Source organism: Pseudopipra pipra, chromosome 21 (assembly GCF_036250125.1).
Source record: "Pseudopipra pipra isolate bDixPip1 chromosome 21, bDixPip1.hap1, whole genome shotgun sequence".
NCBI classification, from domain to species: domain Eukaryota; kingdom Metazoa; phylum Chordata; class Aves; order Passeriformes; family Pipridae; genus Pseudopipra; species Pseudopipra pipra.
In genome coordinates, this window is record NC_087569.1 from 3,659,976 (window position 1) to 3,677,493 (window position 17,518).

The 17,518-nt window shown below is 46.8% G+C and overlaps 1 protein-coding gene across 1 annotated transcript in view; it reads left to right on the top strand.

Moving 5' to 3' along the window:
- MYBBP1A (MYB binding protein 1a) overlaps positions 1–17,518 on the top strand; it is a 56,403-nt gene that overhangs the window by 5,353 nt on the left and 33,532 nt on the right. Inside the window, exons 9-23 of the mRNA XM_064677733.1 lie at positions 1,497–1,786; positions 2,479–2,586; positions 3,186–3,311; positions 4,036–4,239; positions 4,857–4,965; positions 5,347–5,434; positions 6,454–6,605; positions 7,282–7,371; positions 8,033–8,161; positions 8,873–9,037; positions 10,057–10,214; positions 11,015–11,149; positions 12,367–12,472; positions 14,754–14,885; positions 16,718–16,786. Of these exons, the coding sequence (XP_064533803.1) occupies positions 1,497–1,786; positions 2,479–2,586; positions 3,186–3,311; positions 4,036–4,239; positions 4,857–4,965; positions 5,347–5,434; positions 6,454–6,605; positions 7,282–7,371; positions 8,033–8,161; positions 8,873–9,037; positions 10,057–10,214; positions 11,015–11,149; positions 12,367–12,472; positions 14,754–14,885; positions 16,718–16,786 (2,061 nt within the window). The remainder of the gene's footprint in view (positions 1–1,496; positions 1,787–2,478; positions 2,587–3,185; positions 3,312–4,035; positions 4,240–4,856; positions 4,966–5,346; positions 5,435–6,453; positions 6,606–7,281; positions 7,372–8,032; positions 8,162–8,872; positions 9,038–10,056; positions 10,215–11,014; positions 11,150–12,366; positions 12,473–14,753; positions 14,886–16,717; positions 16,787–17,518) is intronic.

Here is a 17,518-nt window from a genome sequence, read left to right on the forward strand (position 1 = left end):
GACAGTGATTGACTGAGTGGAAGGAGAAACTCCTATTATTGTTGATGATGAGAAAATAGAAACTATCTTAGTTTGAATTTGGTTCTGGTTTTGTGGGTTTGTTTTGTTTTGCTCCTTGACATGAGTTGTTTATTTCGGAACGCGAATACTGTTACCTTGTACTTCCTTATGGGATTCTGGTGGTTGTTGGAGGTGGAACTAGACAAAGCTTGAGCCTGATATTTACTGATAGTTATCCTCATGATTCCACTTTATCAACAGGGGAGCAAATCTACTTGTTTTGCTGTTGTTGAGAGGTGATTGATGAACCCCCTGTTGTGAGCTATTAGCCTGTTTACAATGTCTCTCCTGGAGTTTTTCTCCCAGTTTTCATATTGATGCACAGGTATTGAGTTCTCCAGCAGTGGAAGCAGGAGCTTATTAAGCTGTGTGCTCTGTGAGATTTCTTGCAGGGGTATTTATGTTATAATTGGATGGATTTGTAGTTAATTACAAATTTATAGCCATTACTGTTTTTTGCTCCCACCAGGTCACTGTATTGGGTGTGACACTAGACCAAACAAGTTGTTTTAGTAATTTACTAAAGATGGGTTGCAATTTTTAGTGCAATCACCTCTTTGAGGTTTCTCCAGTCATGCATTTAGATTATTTTTCAGAACAAATAGTGGGATTCAACACTGTGGGCTGTGAAAGACCATAAGGGAATGGGGGGGGGTGTGAGATGGGCCGTGTCCTGGTGGTCTGCATGCTGCTGGACAGTGTTCCAAGGCCAGCAGCCTGCCAGCTTTGTGCCTTGTGAGTCAGTGCAGGATTGAAGGTAGGACTTAGCACGAAACAGCCACACCTCAGAATATGGTTTTTAGGTTAAACATGTCAACTCCCCCTCATTTCAGAGTTCCTCAACACTTCTGAGGCACCAGGGAGAGGAGGTGGCATTTGTTCTACCCCCTGTAGGTCAGCAGGCTCCAGGGCTGCTGGATGAGACCAGAACTGATGGTGGGGAATTTCCACATCTAAGGAAAGTCCAAGGCAGATGATGTGAGAAACACCCAGGACTTTCACCCAAAATAAGAGCTGGTCCAGCCCACTGAAGCTTCGCTGTTTTGGAAGGTGCAAATTGAAGGGTTGGGGTTGGTACATGACAGGAATCTGTGGTTGCTCACAGCGGTTGCTCCTTTGAGAGGAAGACCATGAGCTGGAACTGATGGCCTACTGTAAGCCTTAGGACAAATGTGCAGGCATGTGACTTTAATTTACTTACTGCTACCAAATTCTTTAAAGTGATTTACAAGGGAAGTGTCCAAGGCCAGGTTGGACAGGGCTTGGAGCAACCTGGTCTAGTGGAAGGTCTCCCTGCCCATGGCAGTGGGTGGAATGAGATGAGGTTTAAGGTCCCTTCAAACCCAGGCCATTCTGTGATTTTGTGATAAGTCCTTACAGAGCCACTCAGGCTGAGTGTGAAGTTCCTAACCTGCTTATTTGACTGTGTTTTCCAGCTTCCACAGGGATTTAAGTTTGCTGCAGAGATGGAAGGCTACATAGATAAATTCCTGAGTGACTGCGATGACCCGGAGAGGCAGCTGGCTGTGATGATGGGCTTCTCTACCCTTACCCATAAGGGGAAGCCAGTGTGGCTGAGTGCTTCCAGGGTAGTCAGACACCTACAGGCAGTGGCCTTGCAAAAATACGTCAGCTGGCTCAAAGACATGTTCCTCAGGCCAGACTTGGACTGTTGTTTAGACTTCTCATGTAACCGGCAAAAACAGAACCGGGAAAACGCAGCCGGGTGAGTGTGTGGGTGATGCACCTCCCTCCCTCTGCTCTGTGGGGACAGCAGTTGCCTGTGTGAAGTCTGGCTTGGACAGACAGTGTTTGCTGGTTCCCTTGCCGTGAGTTGACAATTAGTGGTTATTTCCTCTGTCCCAGAGGGTTTAGCCCCAGCATCTGACTCTTTTGCTGGGCTTCAATTCTGCAAATAGCAAACACAGTGAGAACCAGCCAGCCTGACCAAAGCAGGCTGGATCACCAAAAGAGCCTTTTCTCTTCTTTTTCTAGCCCTGACAACTGCCTTGGCAAAGATGTCCAGTAGCTTCCTCTTTCACTACAGCTTCTCAGGTCTTTGTAGAAACTGTGCCTCTCTTTTATCTGTGAATTTAAACTGGCCTGAGTGCCAGTGTGTCTGTGTTACCTGTGTGCCTATAACCTCACTCCACTGACTGCTGCAGTTCTTGAAGAACTTTTTGCTCACCTGCAGTCCCTCAGTGGGTAAATAGACTGTTTTTTTGCATAGTAAAAAGCAAACTTGGGAAGATTATATCTCCTGTAGTACCTGTTGCTCTCGTACTACATAATTGGCCATCTTTAGTGTAAAGCCTCTAAATATCTGAAAATCACCTCTTGCTGTAGTGGACTGTGTGGTTTGTGTTTATTATGGGATAGTTTTCAAACTATTGATTGTGTCCCCTTCCTTATTCCAAGAGCACAACACAAGATTGCTCGACTGAGAAGGTGGATCATGCACAGACTGGTGAGCATCACTGAAAGTGCAACGAAAAAAGAAGAGAGCCTTGTGATGGACATTGCCAGGTGAGAGTGGTTTAAAGACACATGTTTGGGATAATTCTGTTCAGCTTGACAGCAGTATTCCAAGTAATGACACCACCAATCCCCATGACACCAAGCAAATTCAGTAATGGAAATACTCCATAACATAAACCACTTTTGGCTGGGTTTTGTTTTCAAAATACCTTCTGCAAACTTGGAGTAACCTGTGTCATGAGTAGTTGGCACTTAAAATTACTTTAGTCCCATTTAAGTAAATTTTCCATTCCTACTTGCCTAAGCTGCTGGAAGATATTACTTGTAATATCAGGTCTTAATAAGTATTTATCTGTCATTTAGAATGTCTTGGAGAATATGACCCAAATCTGACTATCTGAGTATTGTGTGGCCTCAAGTGCTGGTGCTTCACTTTTGTGAAGTCCTAAGTATTTTTCTCTCTTCTCTCCCCTGTGTACCTCGAGGAAAGGGTCTTATTGTAAATAGTGGCTTTTTTCACCATTTGGACTCCCTCGAATAAGATTATGGTGAATATGTGGCACTGTTTGGTTTGCACACGGGGTCTGGTGTTGCTTTGTGATGACCAAGCTGGGTCTTCATTTTGTTCCTGTCTCCTTCTGTTCCAGGTTTTGCTTCTTCCATGCCTTCTTTGTTGCTAAGAAAAAGACTTCCCAGATAGGTGAGGCGAGTGTCCTTCCATCAGAGCCCCTGGATGAACAGGATCATACAGAGACAGAAAACTACTTCTTTGGGTAAGGATTTACTTGTGTGCTTTATGCCTGCAAATTTCTTTTTTTCCTGAGCATAAGATCAGCCTGTGAATGGCAGGGCAAAAGGTTTGGAATTGTAAGCTGCTACTGGAGCATTTCTTTGACTCCAACAGCCAGGGATGGCTTTTTTTAAGGAGGTCCTGGATGGATTTTTCAAAGATCCATGTTTTGTTCATGGCAAGCCTGCTGAGTATCTGTGTGGTGATCAGGTGAATGTGGAGCTGAGCTCAGACTACTTTTCCCCATAAGATTTCCATGGCCTTTGTTGCAAGCTGGAAGGAGAAGGAGCCCAGAGAGGTGGTGGGGTTATGCTGGTGAATGTTGGCTTTCTGTCTGTTCTGTGTGTGAGCTGCTGATGGCTCCACAGTCCTCCCCGTACTAAGGGAGATGGAATTGGTAATAATAGATGTTTTTAGCTGGGAGGGAAAGCAGAGGACATGGTGAGACACAGCATGGGAAAGAGCTGACAATAATAGTCAGTGTCCTTGGGGGCAGCAGATGTGCTTGGGACCACCAAGACCAGGAGCTTTGCACTGCTGAGCTTGGGTACATGGGGGGGGTTGAAACTTGGCCCTGTGAACCTGGGCTGCAGTGAGTGACCAGAGCTCTGGGCTGAGAGTGCTGTGCTGGTGGGCATTATTTTGGAAAGTGGGAGAAGGCTGTCTGGTTCCTGTGACAGTAACATGCTGGCTGTTCTAATTTGCAGGTTACTTCAGACTTTGAACACCCTGCCTGTTTTGGGGGATACAGCGAAGGCTGCAGCCTTGAGGGAGAAGCACGTCCATGGTGTGACTGCAGATGGGAAGCTGTGGATCTTTCTCCTGGTTGAGTATGCCAACAAGCTGCTCTCCAGTGAGCATGTCAAAGCTGTGAAACCTTTTACCAAGGAACAGAGGGATATCTGGGAGAGGTGAGAGGCTTTGGAGGCTGACCAAGGTGGAAAAGCCCTAGTCTTGGTCTCTCTTCGGGCCAGTAAAAGAGAGATTGTTTTCTCTCATCCTCTCCTGTTCTGGCTGCTGTAGCAGAGCCATTTCACAGGCAGTGGCAGTTCTTTTTCTTTCCTTTGAGTATCCTGCACCAGTGGCTGGGTTTCAGGCCTTTCTGTTTCTCATCACCACATTCCTTTCTTCCTGTTCCCTCTGTGTGTTAACTATGTGATAATCATGTCCTTTTTTATTTTTGCTTGTAGTCCCTCTCCAAACACGATTGTAACTCTGCTTAGCTTTTCTCCTAATAATGACTGTACAAACTTCTCAGTGACTCTTTTCTGAGGTTCATTTTCCATAAAGGTCTAGGCCTTGGCTGTGGTATTAGGAATCAAGCCTGTGCCCAAGTGCAGTTTTTTATAAGCCACACTCAGTAAGATACTATTGTTGGGTTAAGGTTGTGTGCTGTAAGTATGTCCAGTTTCAATAAATTAAATATTAAGTACTCAAAACAGTACTACATGTCATGTTTTTAGTCTGAGTATAAGAGAAGATTTGCTCTTGTAATTGTGAGAAACTCAAGAGAGCTTTCTTTCTTCAGAACACTTCAATCTGTGAAGAATCTGCAGAAGAAGGAAAATAAGTCAGACACTGCCAAAGTTGGTGCTTTCCAGCAGCTTCTGCTTTCGATGGCCATTCATCTTTTCAAGGTAAGACCTCTGAAGAATATTTCTGTGGTATAAAATGGGGTGATGGTTGGGCTTTCTGAACACTGAGCTGGAGGGTTTGTGTTTTTTTACAGCCTCTGGCTTCTGTAACTGGGCAACTGGCAGCTATTAAACTGTGATTCTTATACTGACTGTAGACATGTAGGGGGCAAAGCTTGATCTGAGCATTAGTTTTGCCCTTGATTTGTTGCTGAGTGGAGCAATTTTTACTTGATTTCATGTTTTCTTCTGCAAAACGGTTGTAGTGGCTGGTTGTAGTATCTGTACCTATTTAGGGTGGTCCTTAGAGTTGGAGTAAATTCCCTCTGTTGCTGGTGGTAGTGGGGAATTCTGAGTGTTTATTGTCTGCTCGTGATCAAACAGAATCAGCCTGAAACAGTGGATGTTCTGAGCGACCTCCTGAACTGCACAGAGAGAGCCTTCAGCAAAGAAGCCAAGAAGAAAAAGACTGGTGAGTCTTTCCTGCAAGAAAGAAAGGGAGTGGGATTGTTAGTGGTCTGTGAAAAGGCAGAAGATGGCAGTTCTGCATTAGTGATTCTGACTGCATTTGTTCTGGCTTGATGCACGTACCCCCAGGGGAATCTCCTCTCCTTCCTTGTGTTTCCTTGCCTTTCTGAGTCTCTTGCTCCTCTCTGCACCCTCACTGGGTTGTGTTCCTGTGTGTTCTGAAGGGATTGCTGAGCTCCACAGCTGGCCCTTGTTCAGATGAGCAGTGTCCAAGGTAGTTCTTGTTCTGTTCTGGCCAAGAACTTGACCAAAGTGGTGGATCTGTCTGAGCAAAGCTGTGGGCTCTCCTAATCCCTGGCAGGCCTGAAACATGATTATTTCACAGCTCAAGCTCTGGGCAAGCTAAATGTGTCCTCTGTGTAGATACAACCTATTTGCTGATTGAGGCTGGTCCTTGTTTAGGGCCTCCAGAACCCCTAGCTTGGGACTTGACCAGGAAAGAACTTAGCTCGGTCTTTTGACTTCCTCTCTTGACTGTGGTGTTGTTCTCCTGAATTCCATCTAAATCAATTTGAGGGCACTGTAAAAATAAAAGCTCTAATTTTATGGTGGCTTGATTGTTTTTAGATCAGGATTCCCAAACTTCTGGACTAGTGGACAAGTTTCAAATGCCATCGCTTTTCATGGGCTGCTGTGGCTCCTGATTTCATTGGAAACACTATATATTTTGCTGGCTAGCTGCTGATTGCTTTAATGTGACTAAATAGGTGTCACACGACTTGCAGAACTGCTAATCTACGTAATGGTTCAACGAACAGTAGGTTTTGTTGCTTTGCAGTGGCCAGAAGACCATTTCAACCACGTTTCTCCCTCTGGTTTGTAGTCTTCTGGTCTGTGTTGCTGAGTGGGTACTTTTAAGAGTCAGCTAGAAGAACAATCTTTTTTTCTTCGGTGAATTTTTCTGTAGTTCCTTATTGATGTGCCAGAGCCCCTTCCTGTCATTGTTTGTTTGTTCCTGTGCAGACAACTCGGAGCCGGGATGGGTTGAGGTGATGGTGGAAATCCTTCTCTCCCTCCTTGCCCAGCCCAGCCTACTCTTAAGGCGGATTTCCAAGAGTGTTTTTGTGTGGATTTGCCCAAATCTGACCAAGAGAGGCTTGCAACTGATCCTGGATGTAAGTGAGGCACTAATAGGGCATTGTACTATTTGTCTGTCTTGTCCCTAACAGATGTACAAGCATGTCTCTGTTTTGGCATTGATTGTCTACTTGATTTAGAAAATGTCTGACAGCGTTTGCTACTGAATTCAAAATTACCTTAGAGACAGTTTTTGGGTTTTCTTTCTTCAGTTGTGGTTTTTTTTATGGGAGCCTGAGATCTGTGCTCTTTGGTGGTTTTAGGCTGAAGAAATTCCTGGGTCAGTTTATATAACTAGATTTTATATGTGAGTATAAATGGTAACAACCTTTCTCTAGGAAGGTTAATCTTAGAGGTGCTAAAAATAAGTGACACTAAAAGTCTGAATTGGTCATATCACTGAGCAAGGTGGGGTTTTCTGGGAGAGTAATAGTGTGGATTGCAAAGAGGGGCTGTCAGGTAATTTATGTGATATTAACCTAATACTTCATTTGTAACAAACCAAGATGTGCAATGTCACCAGCCCTCTTCAGTTTTCTCCACCTTTTTTGTAACTTGTAGAAAGAACTTGGCACATTAACGAACAGAAAGTTAATGCCCTTATGTGCTGTTTCATTATTCAGCTGGTTTACTGTGCTGAAATCTCTGTCTGTTGCACACAAGAAACCTGTCAAAACAAAACACTGAAAACACACAAGTCCCTTTTTTTTGTAGGTTTTTGACCCAAACCAAGAGGAAAATGAAGAAAGTGCCGTCGTTGTGATGGAAGAATCGAACAAAAAGACCAAATTAGCGAAGGACACGGTAATTTTTGTACCATTGCCACTGACAAATACTCTTCAGATCTTCACTGTTTAAAAATCATACCTGATCCGTGGTGATGGACTTAATTGCATTTCTCTGTCTGAGGAAAAAGGCTGTTGCTCTGTTGAAGTTTGTTTTAAGGGTGCAGCACATGGATGGCATGTTGGAAGTGCACGTTTGAGTCTCTTGGGCTGCTGGTGTAGGTGTAGCTGGTTGAATAGATGCTTTCAGAGAAGGATTGGCTTTCTCCTGGAGTCAGCACAGGCCTCTCCTTTTTGCAGGCACAGTCTGAATTGTGGCTGTGATGCACAGGCAGCTGAATTCCAGGTCTCACGTTTTAAGAACCGCAGAGATTCCAGCCATAAAGCATTACAGGCATTAGCAGAGGAGAGAGTCAGATGGGGCTGTTACCTCAGATGTTCCTTGGAAGCTTCTCTTTGATACTTACTTAATATGACAGAGAAGTCTGTATTATGTTCTGCTTTTAGCTCTTGTGAAGACCTGCTATCCGATATCTGAGCTGTCTTTACTTGGATCTAATGGCTGGAAGAAAGGCAGGGGGTTAGGGAGGCTCGAAGATTTATTTGTGAACAGTGACACACTGAGAATGGAGTAGGGCTTGAGGGATGGTGGGGTCAGGAGGTGAACTTCTCATCCTCAGGACGAGGAAGGGAGCGAGGACTCCTCGGATGAAGATGACACTGACAGTGGAGATGAGGAGGAGAACGAAGAAGTCGATGATGATTTTCGCAGTCAGCTGATGAATGTTCTGCAAGCGGGGAATGCACTGGTATGTCTTCACTGCCTACCTTGGTACAGATACCAGGAGGTTTGGGGTGGTGAAAGATGATCTAATAACCCACATCCTGTCTGAACTCGTGCAGTGACAGCCCTGGCAGCCATCTCTGTATGGCACTTGAAGCAGGAGGTCAAGACCTTTAAGTGAGCTGTGGGAATAAGTCACTTGTTCTTTTATTTATTGTTAAAATGTCCTGAGCACTTTAGCTTGTCTAGTGTAGCCTGACACAGCTTGTGCTCCTGCCTGTAATAAATGAGATTGATGTGAGCTGAAGCACTAAGATACTGTTCATGATGACTGCATTGGCTGTGTGAAGGAGTGATCCCAGAAGGCCACTCTGGAGACTTCTTGAAGCAGCAGTAGAGTTTGGTTTAATGACTCTGATAAAGGCTACAGACATACCAACATCTGAACCTCTTTACTGAAGAAGCAACAGCACAGAGGGTCTCAGGGTCAAAACCTCAGCCTCTTCCCTCTCCTGAATCCTTTAGTCTACCTGTTAGTGCTGTGCAGCCAGGGTTACCTGATGAGAAATACAAGCAGGATTTCTCATGGACCTGAGAATCTGTGTTCCCTTTGTTCTTCTGGGTTTTGAGGTATTTACATCCCTCCTTGAGTCTGGTCTTGGCTGTGGTTTTCTCTCCTGTGTCTTTTCGAAGTACATGAGTTGACGTGTTGTTTTTTATATTCTAAAAACAAAAGGGTGGAGATGGGAGTGATGAAGAGCTGGATGATGAGGCTATGATGGCTCTTGACAAGAACATCTCTGCCCTTTTTGCGGAGCAGCAGAAACGGATCCAGGCAAAGAAGGATGAGAAAGACAAGATCAGGAAAGAGAAGATCCTGCGGAGAGATTTCAAGACTAAGGTGGGAGAGATGTGTTTGATGTGAAGACCTCTGGCTTAGCAGCACCTAAGTTGAAGCCTACAGTGTGCCATGAGCTACCTGACACTGAACAACTTGGTCATTTATGTATGTCATGAGCTCCTGGAGGCTGGGACTGGATTGTTCTGGCTTGGTACAGCACCTGGCACAACACTGTTGTGGTCAGTGACTGGGGCTTCACAGGCCTTCTTCAAAAAAAAAACCAGTGCTGTGCTTTCAGAAAGTGGACCATGGTTGCCATTTGCTGATCTGAAATGCTTCAGTTTGTTAGATCCTTCCCCACCCCTCCCCAGTGGTGTCTGTTGGTTTTTGTAAACTGGGCAGGCTTAATGTTCCTTAGTGTGACTTGCATGAAATTCCTCGGGTAATTTTGCAACATAAGCTTTTTTTCTTTGGCTTGTTTTGTCGGTAAAATCAGGGGGATTGTGATGAACCCCCGGGTTGGTTTTGACTGTAATGCTGAGTTCAGGCCACCTGGTGTCAGCATGGACCGCCTGGGATATTCCAGCATCCAGGGACAGCTCCAGCTGCTCCCAGACAGAAGTGTCTGCAGTCAGGTTAACCAAGGTGAAAGCTGAACAGTGGAGTGAGCCAGTGGCTTTACTGCACTTCCATGGATGCTGTTGTGTAAAAGGGCTGATTTTATGCAATGCACTGTGTGGGAGTCAAGAGGAGCTTGGAGTTGGTGCTAACAGAGACCTGTGCCAGGTAATAGTGACTGCAGGTCTGGCCAGGTGACAGTGATTCTCATAACTGCTCTTTCTAGGTGGTGTCACTGCACAGAATAGAGCTGCAACCAGCAGACAACCTTTAATCTTTGGTTGCAAATTTTTAATTTTCAGTTTCTCGTGCTCTAACAGGACAAATGATAGCAGAAGGTGTACAAATCTCAGGTGCAGATTGCTTTCCTCAGCCCATGCCAGTCTGAAGGTGCTCTGGGTAGATCCATCTTGTTTCCCTGCCTGCATTGGTTCTCGTGCCAGTAACTCCCGTGTTTGCAGGTGCTGGATCTGATTGATGTGTTCCTGATGAAGCAAGCAGAGAACCCCTTGGTGTTTGATATCATTGAGCCCCTGCTTCAGTTGATTGAACAGTGCATGAGCTCAGGCTCTGACAAGCAGGAGGTTGACTTCCTCCGGAAAACAGCCAGTATCTTCAAGTGAGTGTCCTTAGACTTCCAGATAATACACAATGGCTTTTCATCAACAGCACTGGTGTTGGTTGAACCCCAGGAGTTGGTCTTTCTAACAGTGAAGGCAGTTGCTGTGTTTATAGGTTGTGTAGGATTAGATTATCAGCACCACACATACACACAATGCTTAGTCATAACCTGCAGGAAAGGAATTCGGATCTGGGGTTTCTAGGCTGAGGGACTTCAAGTGTCAGACCTGTCAAACCAGGTGGAAACCTCAAGAACAAACACTGGTACTGCAGGCATGGTGCCATGTCACTGAATATCTCCACAGGCCTCTGACCTCCGAGTCAGACCATGAAACAACTCCCAAGGCTTAAAGAGTGGCTGAAGCAAAACTCCTCACATGTTTTTATTGAGACAGAGTGGAAATTCTCTGTTCATAGCCAGAAGTGAGGGATGATACCAGCTAAGCAGACATAATGCCTGGTGTGTGTCATGAGTTGTCGTCTGTGCACCACTCTCTGACAACCTCACTGCTGCTCTCTCCCCCCACTTGAGAAACAGTTGTAAAGTAATAAGGTTTGAGGCACCCCCTTTGTGGGAGCTCTGAAGGAAAGTCAACTGTGGTGCCTAAATAGGTGCTTGAAGGTGAAGATTAAGTGTCCTCATCCTTCTTGCCACAGCAGTGTGCTGCTCCCAGCTTACTGTTGTTGATGCTGTCACTCCCTCGTGTTGGGTTTGTTTGATAAGGTGATGAGGGTTCCTGATCAGGTGTTCCCAGAGCTCTCTCTGTAGGTAATGGGTTTGTTTGTGGTGCCCTGCAGGAACTCGCTGTGCCGCAATAAGCAGTACTGCAAGAGGGTGGACACCCTGCAGGAACATGTGCACACCTTAGTGCAGAGGCTGGTGAAGAAAGCCTGCAAGCACACTGACTCTGCAGTGGCTCTCTATTACTTCAGGTGAGTGTCCTCCAGGAGCATCTCTGCTGGTGCTGTGAGCAGGTGTGATGTTGCATGTTAAAAGAGGTCTGAGAAGCGAGAGAATCCCTGAAGGCTTGGTGCCAGCATCTGTGTCTTACAGGAGGACTAGTCAGTCCTGGCAGGCTGAAGCATTTTCAAACAGATGTCTGTTTTTTGGTGATCATCCTGTATGGGCTCTGTAATACAGAAATGGTCTGATACAGCTTTGCTGGTGGTGGTGGGAAGCGCTTCCTTGAGGCTTCCTCTGGGAGTAATGCAGTGTGTGCCTTCAGTGGGGGATGAGGGTAATTTCTAGGCAACCTGTGATGATCATTCTGTCAATACAGTGTTTACTGTCTCCCTGATAGCACAATGAGGACATTAATGATTATGAATCCTGACTGTACGTATCAGTGTTCTCTCCTTTGTTGCCAAATACAGGAAAATGAAGATAAGTCAGATGTGTATTTGTTAGGAAACACGAGTGATCTTGCTATTCCTTGGTGCAAATTGGAGTGCTGTTTACCAGCAGGCTCTGTTGTGCCATGCAGGCAGTTTCAGGAGGACTTTCATACTCAGTCTGGGATTTCTCAGCTCAGCTGTGTGTGCAGTGGGTACCGTGTTGCATGGTCAACCCAGTGCCATGGGGCAGTGTTGGCTCTCAGCACACCTGCCTCGAGGCTGGGCAGGAACCGTGGTACTTCTGGCAACACAGGGCTGTCTGTGTGTGCTGCATGGCTTCCTGACAGCTTCCCAGCAGTGGCAGTCCTGGGTGGAGCTGTGCCCAGTTCATTCATTTTCCAAAAGTAGCAGTGTCTCCCTGGTCTCCCAGTTGATGTGCCCCAGTTCTCCAGCACACAGCAGCCTGGTCTGAGAGGCTGCACTGCAGCACTGGCTGAGATGTGCAGGCTCCAAAATCCTGGGTGAATGCAGGAGTCCTCAAATGCCAGTCAAAAGCATGAGCTTGAGGAAACCAGGCTGATAGTGAGGATGTCTGACTGTGGTGATGGCTAATGAAACACGCAGCCTCCTAAGATTTATTTGTCTGTACATCTGGCAAAAGTGGGTTAGACTGAGGGAGGGGGCTCTCTCAGACTCTATAACCCTCTTTGTTATAGAATAAGCTGCCTGCACTGCTTGGCCTCTTCCCTCAGGTGGCTTTGCAGTGGTGCTGTGGCACTGTGGTAACTGATATGTTCTCCCCTTTTCTTTTTTAGTGCCTCATTATACCTGCTCAAAGTGTTGAAAGGAAACACGTCATCAGCTGTTCCTCCCCCTCAGCCAGAGAAGCAGAGCGACAGCAGAGCAAAGCAGGAGGGTCAGGTAGGCCATGAGGCTGCTCCTGAGGATGTGTTTTTTACCAGTAAAGTTGTGTGGCCTGATTTTGCTGAGTGGGCCTTGCTTGTTCAGTGTTCCTGGGCCTGCTGCCTGCAGGTACCTGTCTACATGATTTCCATAAAGCTGAGTTCCTTATCCCCTTCTGGCCCTCCCCCTCCTGCCTTTCAGTGCCTGCTTGCCCATAGCCACCGGGGCTGCTGATGCCCAGTGGATCCAGGTTAGTGGCTGAAGAAGCCTGATGTGTATTTGTGCTGCTCTCCTCCCTGATTTGCTGTTTTTTCCATTAACCTCTTGGCAGTCACTCTGAGTTCTTGTCCAGAGGAGCAGAGAGGCACAGGACAGTGGTGGATGAGAGTGAACTCCTGTCTCCCTGAGGTTTGGGCTGAGTTATATCTGGGTGAAGAGGATGTGGAGCAGCCCTGATTTCAGTGGTAGTTGTTTGCAAGGAGACTCTTCCTCTGGTTGTGGCCATTACTCAGGGAGCCTTAATGCCTGGTCCCCTATCACCTACTGTCTCTGCTGCATTTCACAGGTCTCAGAGCATAGTGACCCTTTATACTGTGCAGCCCACTGCAGTCACCTCCACTGGAAACCCAGCAAAGTAGTGTTTCACCAGCTGACCTGATACTTGCCTCTGAACCTCTCAAACTGAGTGCAGGAATTAATGCCTTAATCCTGTTGACATCTTGTGGGGGAGAAAAACAAACAGGGCTACCTCATGCCAGGGGAGGGCCTGGAAATCACACACACTGAGGTATTATTGGAGGCTGAAAAGACAGCCAGTGTTTCTAGGGCTCAGTGAGAGGCTGAGAGTGTTAATCCAAGCAGCTCTTGTGCTGTGCTGGGCCTTTCTGGAAACAAAGTGGGAAATCTGTGGGGAATGTAGACAATGTACTTGATGTTGAGGCTGGAGTGAGATGTGCTCCACAGCATCCTTGTGCAGCTTCACAGGGAAGGCTCTTATTCCTGCAGGAGCAGAGCTGTGGTCCTGTCCAGGCAAGGACAGAGCCAGCAGCTGATGTCTGAGGGAAATGACAGTTCAATTTGTGTGATGTTGCTGGTGCTGACATTGTGTTGAGGCCAGGAAGGTTTTGCAGTGGGGGACCAGAGACAAAGGTGTGGTGTGTTTCCAGTGAGCTGTGCTTTGTGAGCATAATTTGGAGCTTTTCAATAATCAGGAAAGTGGAACTAGAGCAGAGCTTAGGGTGCACTGGCCCAATTTATGAAAAAACTGGCCAAATTTATGGAAAAATTGTAGAAGAATTTTTTCGTGGTAAACATATGCATGGCAGGAGGAATCAGTTTTTTCCCCTACAGGTGTGTCTGTCAAACAAATGCTAAGTAGAGACACTCAGTTAGGAAACTGAGGTCACATGCTTCAAGATCCATCAGCCCTGTCCCACTTTAGCCTGTGTTCAGCTGCAGTGGCACTGGGAGTTTGCCCTGAGAACGGGACACCACATTAACTTGCCATGGGGCCATGGAAAAATTCCTTGGGCACAGGTTCACAAAAGGCCCATCCACTGTTGTGAAAATCACAGCTTTGGGAAGATCTTTCTTCCCAAAGAGCTGTAGCTTCCCTGGCAATATGAGGTCAGGAACGCTGGAATGGGATCTCCACACTCGGGTCTCTATTCACTCCTGTGTTTGGTTAGATCCACACGGCCTGTGCAGGTCTTGGCTGTTTGCTGTGTTTGGGATCCTTGTTCCCCACCAGAGGGAGATATTGGAGCATGGACAGTGTCCTGGGATTGCTGGGTCCCTGATCGCAGCTAGAGCTTGTCTGCTGAGTCCCTGGGAGTCCTGGACATAGCTCCAAGTGTGTGGAGATCTAGATACCCACATACACTAATATCTGCAGGTTCCAATAGCTCCCCAGCTGAGAACACCCTGTGCACAGCCCAGCCCAGCTGCTGCAGGATGGTCTGGGAGTGCTCTGTGAGCCTCGTGTGTTAGACATGCCCAGCACAAACCTAGAGCACAGCCCCCACACTACCCTGCCTGCACTGTGTGTAGTCTTACTAGAAAGCTGTGCTGCCCTTCACTGACACAGTCATACTGCTGGTGGAGCTTGGGAGAGCACGTTTGGGGCCCACTTGGTTGTTCCTTCATGGTTCTGTGTCATGTCTCGTAGGCCTCTGTGATATAAACTATTCAAGAACAGTTGTCAGAAAAATCTCTGTGCACTGATAAAAATGAATTTCTTCATTGCTAGTGGTTCATCCTTGTGTTTCACTGGGAATGTTCTTGTGATTTTTCCCCCTAGCTGTTGAACCCAGGCTGTTTGGATGTGAAGAGGGTGGCTGTTACCTACCGCCAGGCACTGACCCAGTTCCTGAGCAAACGGAACAGTCCCCTCACGTGCTCCATGTTCCACGATCTCTTCAAGCGCTTCCCGGTAGGTCTTGCTGACTTGTGTGCTGACTGTCTTCTGCTGGCTGTGCTTGTAATTCTGGGGGAAGTAGGGAGAGAAACTTCTCTACTTTACTGTGGGCTTTTAAACTGCTGTGAGGCTTTAGTGGATCTTCACCTGCTCAGACTCTTCATACTGCGTGTTTTAACAGCAGCACTGCAGAAGGCCAGGATCTCATTTATGGTTTGGACTGGGATTCTGCATGGAGAATGCAGGTGAACAGAAAGCTGCTCTTTAAAGCATAGCATAAGAAGCTCTAATTTTTTACCAATATTCAGGACAACGTGGATGAACAAATTTTGCACCAAGGCAAAATGGGCCAGCTTGTTCAAACAGCCAGTGTAGCTCCTGTCCAGCTCTGCTCTGTCTGCATGCTCAGTTTCTCAGTTTTCTTCCAAGAAGGCTGAGGAGTGTAGAGACTAATTGGAATCTAATCTGCAAGCTGGATGTTCAGACAGTGTCAGTGTCTGAAACGTTTGAGGTATTTCCTGCAAACTTGACCCATGCCCAGGGATGGTCTGCACTATGAGGACAGCCAGTTTTTAAGAAACAGGCCTTGGGCCTGAATGTCCTACAGTCCTTCAGGGATTTTTAGGTCAGAGTGAGCCAGAGGCAGTTGCCAGAAGCTCTTTCTCAAAACCTTTTAGGATTATGTCTGACTGAGGTGGGAGGAGATGTAGGTTTGTGTAACTGAGGGAAGATGCTTTCAGACTCTGAGGGAATCCATCCAGGACAGAATTCTTCTGCTTACCGGGTTTCTTAGGACACCAGCCCACAATGCCACCCATGTAAGTTTGTGAAATGGGGGAAGGGCAGGGTTGGGTGCTGCCCACGTGGACAGCAAGCTTAAGATCCCATGTGACTGTTCCTTGAAGAAATGTCTTTTAAAATCACTACATCCACACATCTTTGAAATACTGCCAGAGATGGTGACTCAGCCACTTCCCTGGGGAGTCTGTTCCAATGCCTGACAACCCTTTCAGTGAAGCAATTCCCCAATATCCAGCCTAAACTCCCTGGCACAACTTGAACCCGTTTCCTCTTGTCCTGTCCCTTGTTCCCTGGGAGCAGAGCCCGACCCCCCCTGGCTCCACCCTCCTGTCAAGGAGTTAGAGGGAGGGAGAAAGTCCCCCTGAGCCTCTTTTTCTCCAGGCTGAGCCCCCCCCAGCTCCCTCAGCTCCTCCTCAGACTTGTGCTCCAGACCCTTCCCCAGCTCTGTTCCCTTCTCTGGACACACTCCAGCACTAGAATGTCTTTCTTGTCATGAGGGGCCCAGACCCAACCCCAGGATTCAAGGTGTGGCCTCAGCAGTGAGTACAGGAGGATGATTACTGCTCTTGTCTTATCATAAAGGAACAACTTTGGGATAGATAACCTGTCTCCAGGGAGGCTTTCCTCCTGACACAGTTGTTTCTGGCCACTGTAGCGGGTGGTTTTAGGTGTTTACCAGACACTGAGGTTCTCTAGTCTAACTTGGCATCCTCTCCTTTGCCTGGGACTGTGCACAAAGTGAACTGACACTGCATCAAGTGTCAGGCAGATGCAGACTTTAGTCATCACCAGGCAGAACACAGGAGGTGAAACACTCGCCTCATTTTTCCAAGTGAAGACTTTTGCTGCTGATTTTTGTTGTGATCAAGATTTCTCCCAGGGCTGGTGTGAGCAAAGCTGTTGATTTTCTAATAAGCTGTTGCTGATCTCTTTCTCGTGGCATTTTCTTCTTAGTCAAGAAGCTGTGTAAAATATAGACTGTTTTACTTGAAAAACAAACCTGTCTGTCAGCAAACCATTAATAAGAGACTCTGTCTTTGTTACAGATCATGTGTAAGCCATTAGTAGACACCCTTGTCGAGTTTATCACAGCGGCAGCCAGGCAACATCAACAGGTAAGAATGAAAGTAAACACACAAAGCTGTATTAAACAGTCAATCAGAGGAGTCACTTCATCATGGCAGCTCAGATGGTTCTTAATATGTTTATTATACGTCCCTAGGGCTGCCCAGTTTTGGAAGTGGCTTCCATGGGGGGAGGAACTTTGGCAAATACTGCCTTGCTGCTTCAGGTGTGTGACTGAAGTTGTGGAAGTGCCTTATATATTCACAGTCACGGGGGTCCTTTGGTAGCACCTCCTTTCAGAACCGCCTGCTGAGGCCTGATTGTGGTGGGGGTTGACTCCAATTGCTTATTCCTTGATTACTTCCTTCTTGGGAAGATGTTCCTCTGTGTAAATGGAGCATGCTGTAATCCCTGCCTCCCCGTGCTACCCCGAGGTCGGGTTCCGTGGCCTGGCCTGTGCCTTGCCAGCTGTCCTGCATTTTCTAGGCCATGTGCTGCTGTGTTTAGTTTAAAACCACCTGTACCACAGATCCGATTTTTGATGGTTGATTGCATGTGCCTGACTAACACAAAATTAGTGGAGCCTTATCAATAAAACATTGCAGGGTGAGTGCACAGCTCAGTGTTGCTGGAGCAGGGAATGAGGCCTGTCTGGATTTTCCCTGCAGTGGGGGGGCCTTCTACACAGTTAATAACCAAAACCCCTTTAGGCCAGTAGCACTGTCTCACACTTTCCCACCCCCCAGCTGTACCCTGTGTCTGTCCCCTGCAGGAGTGCATCC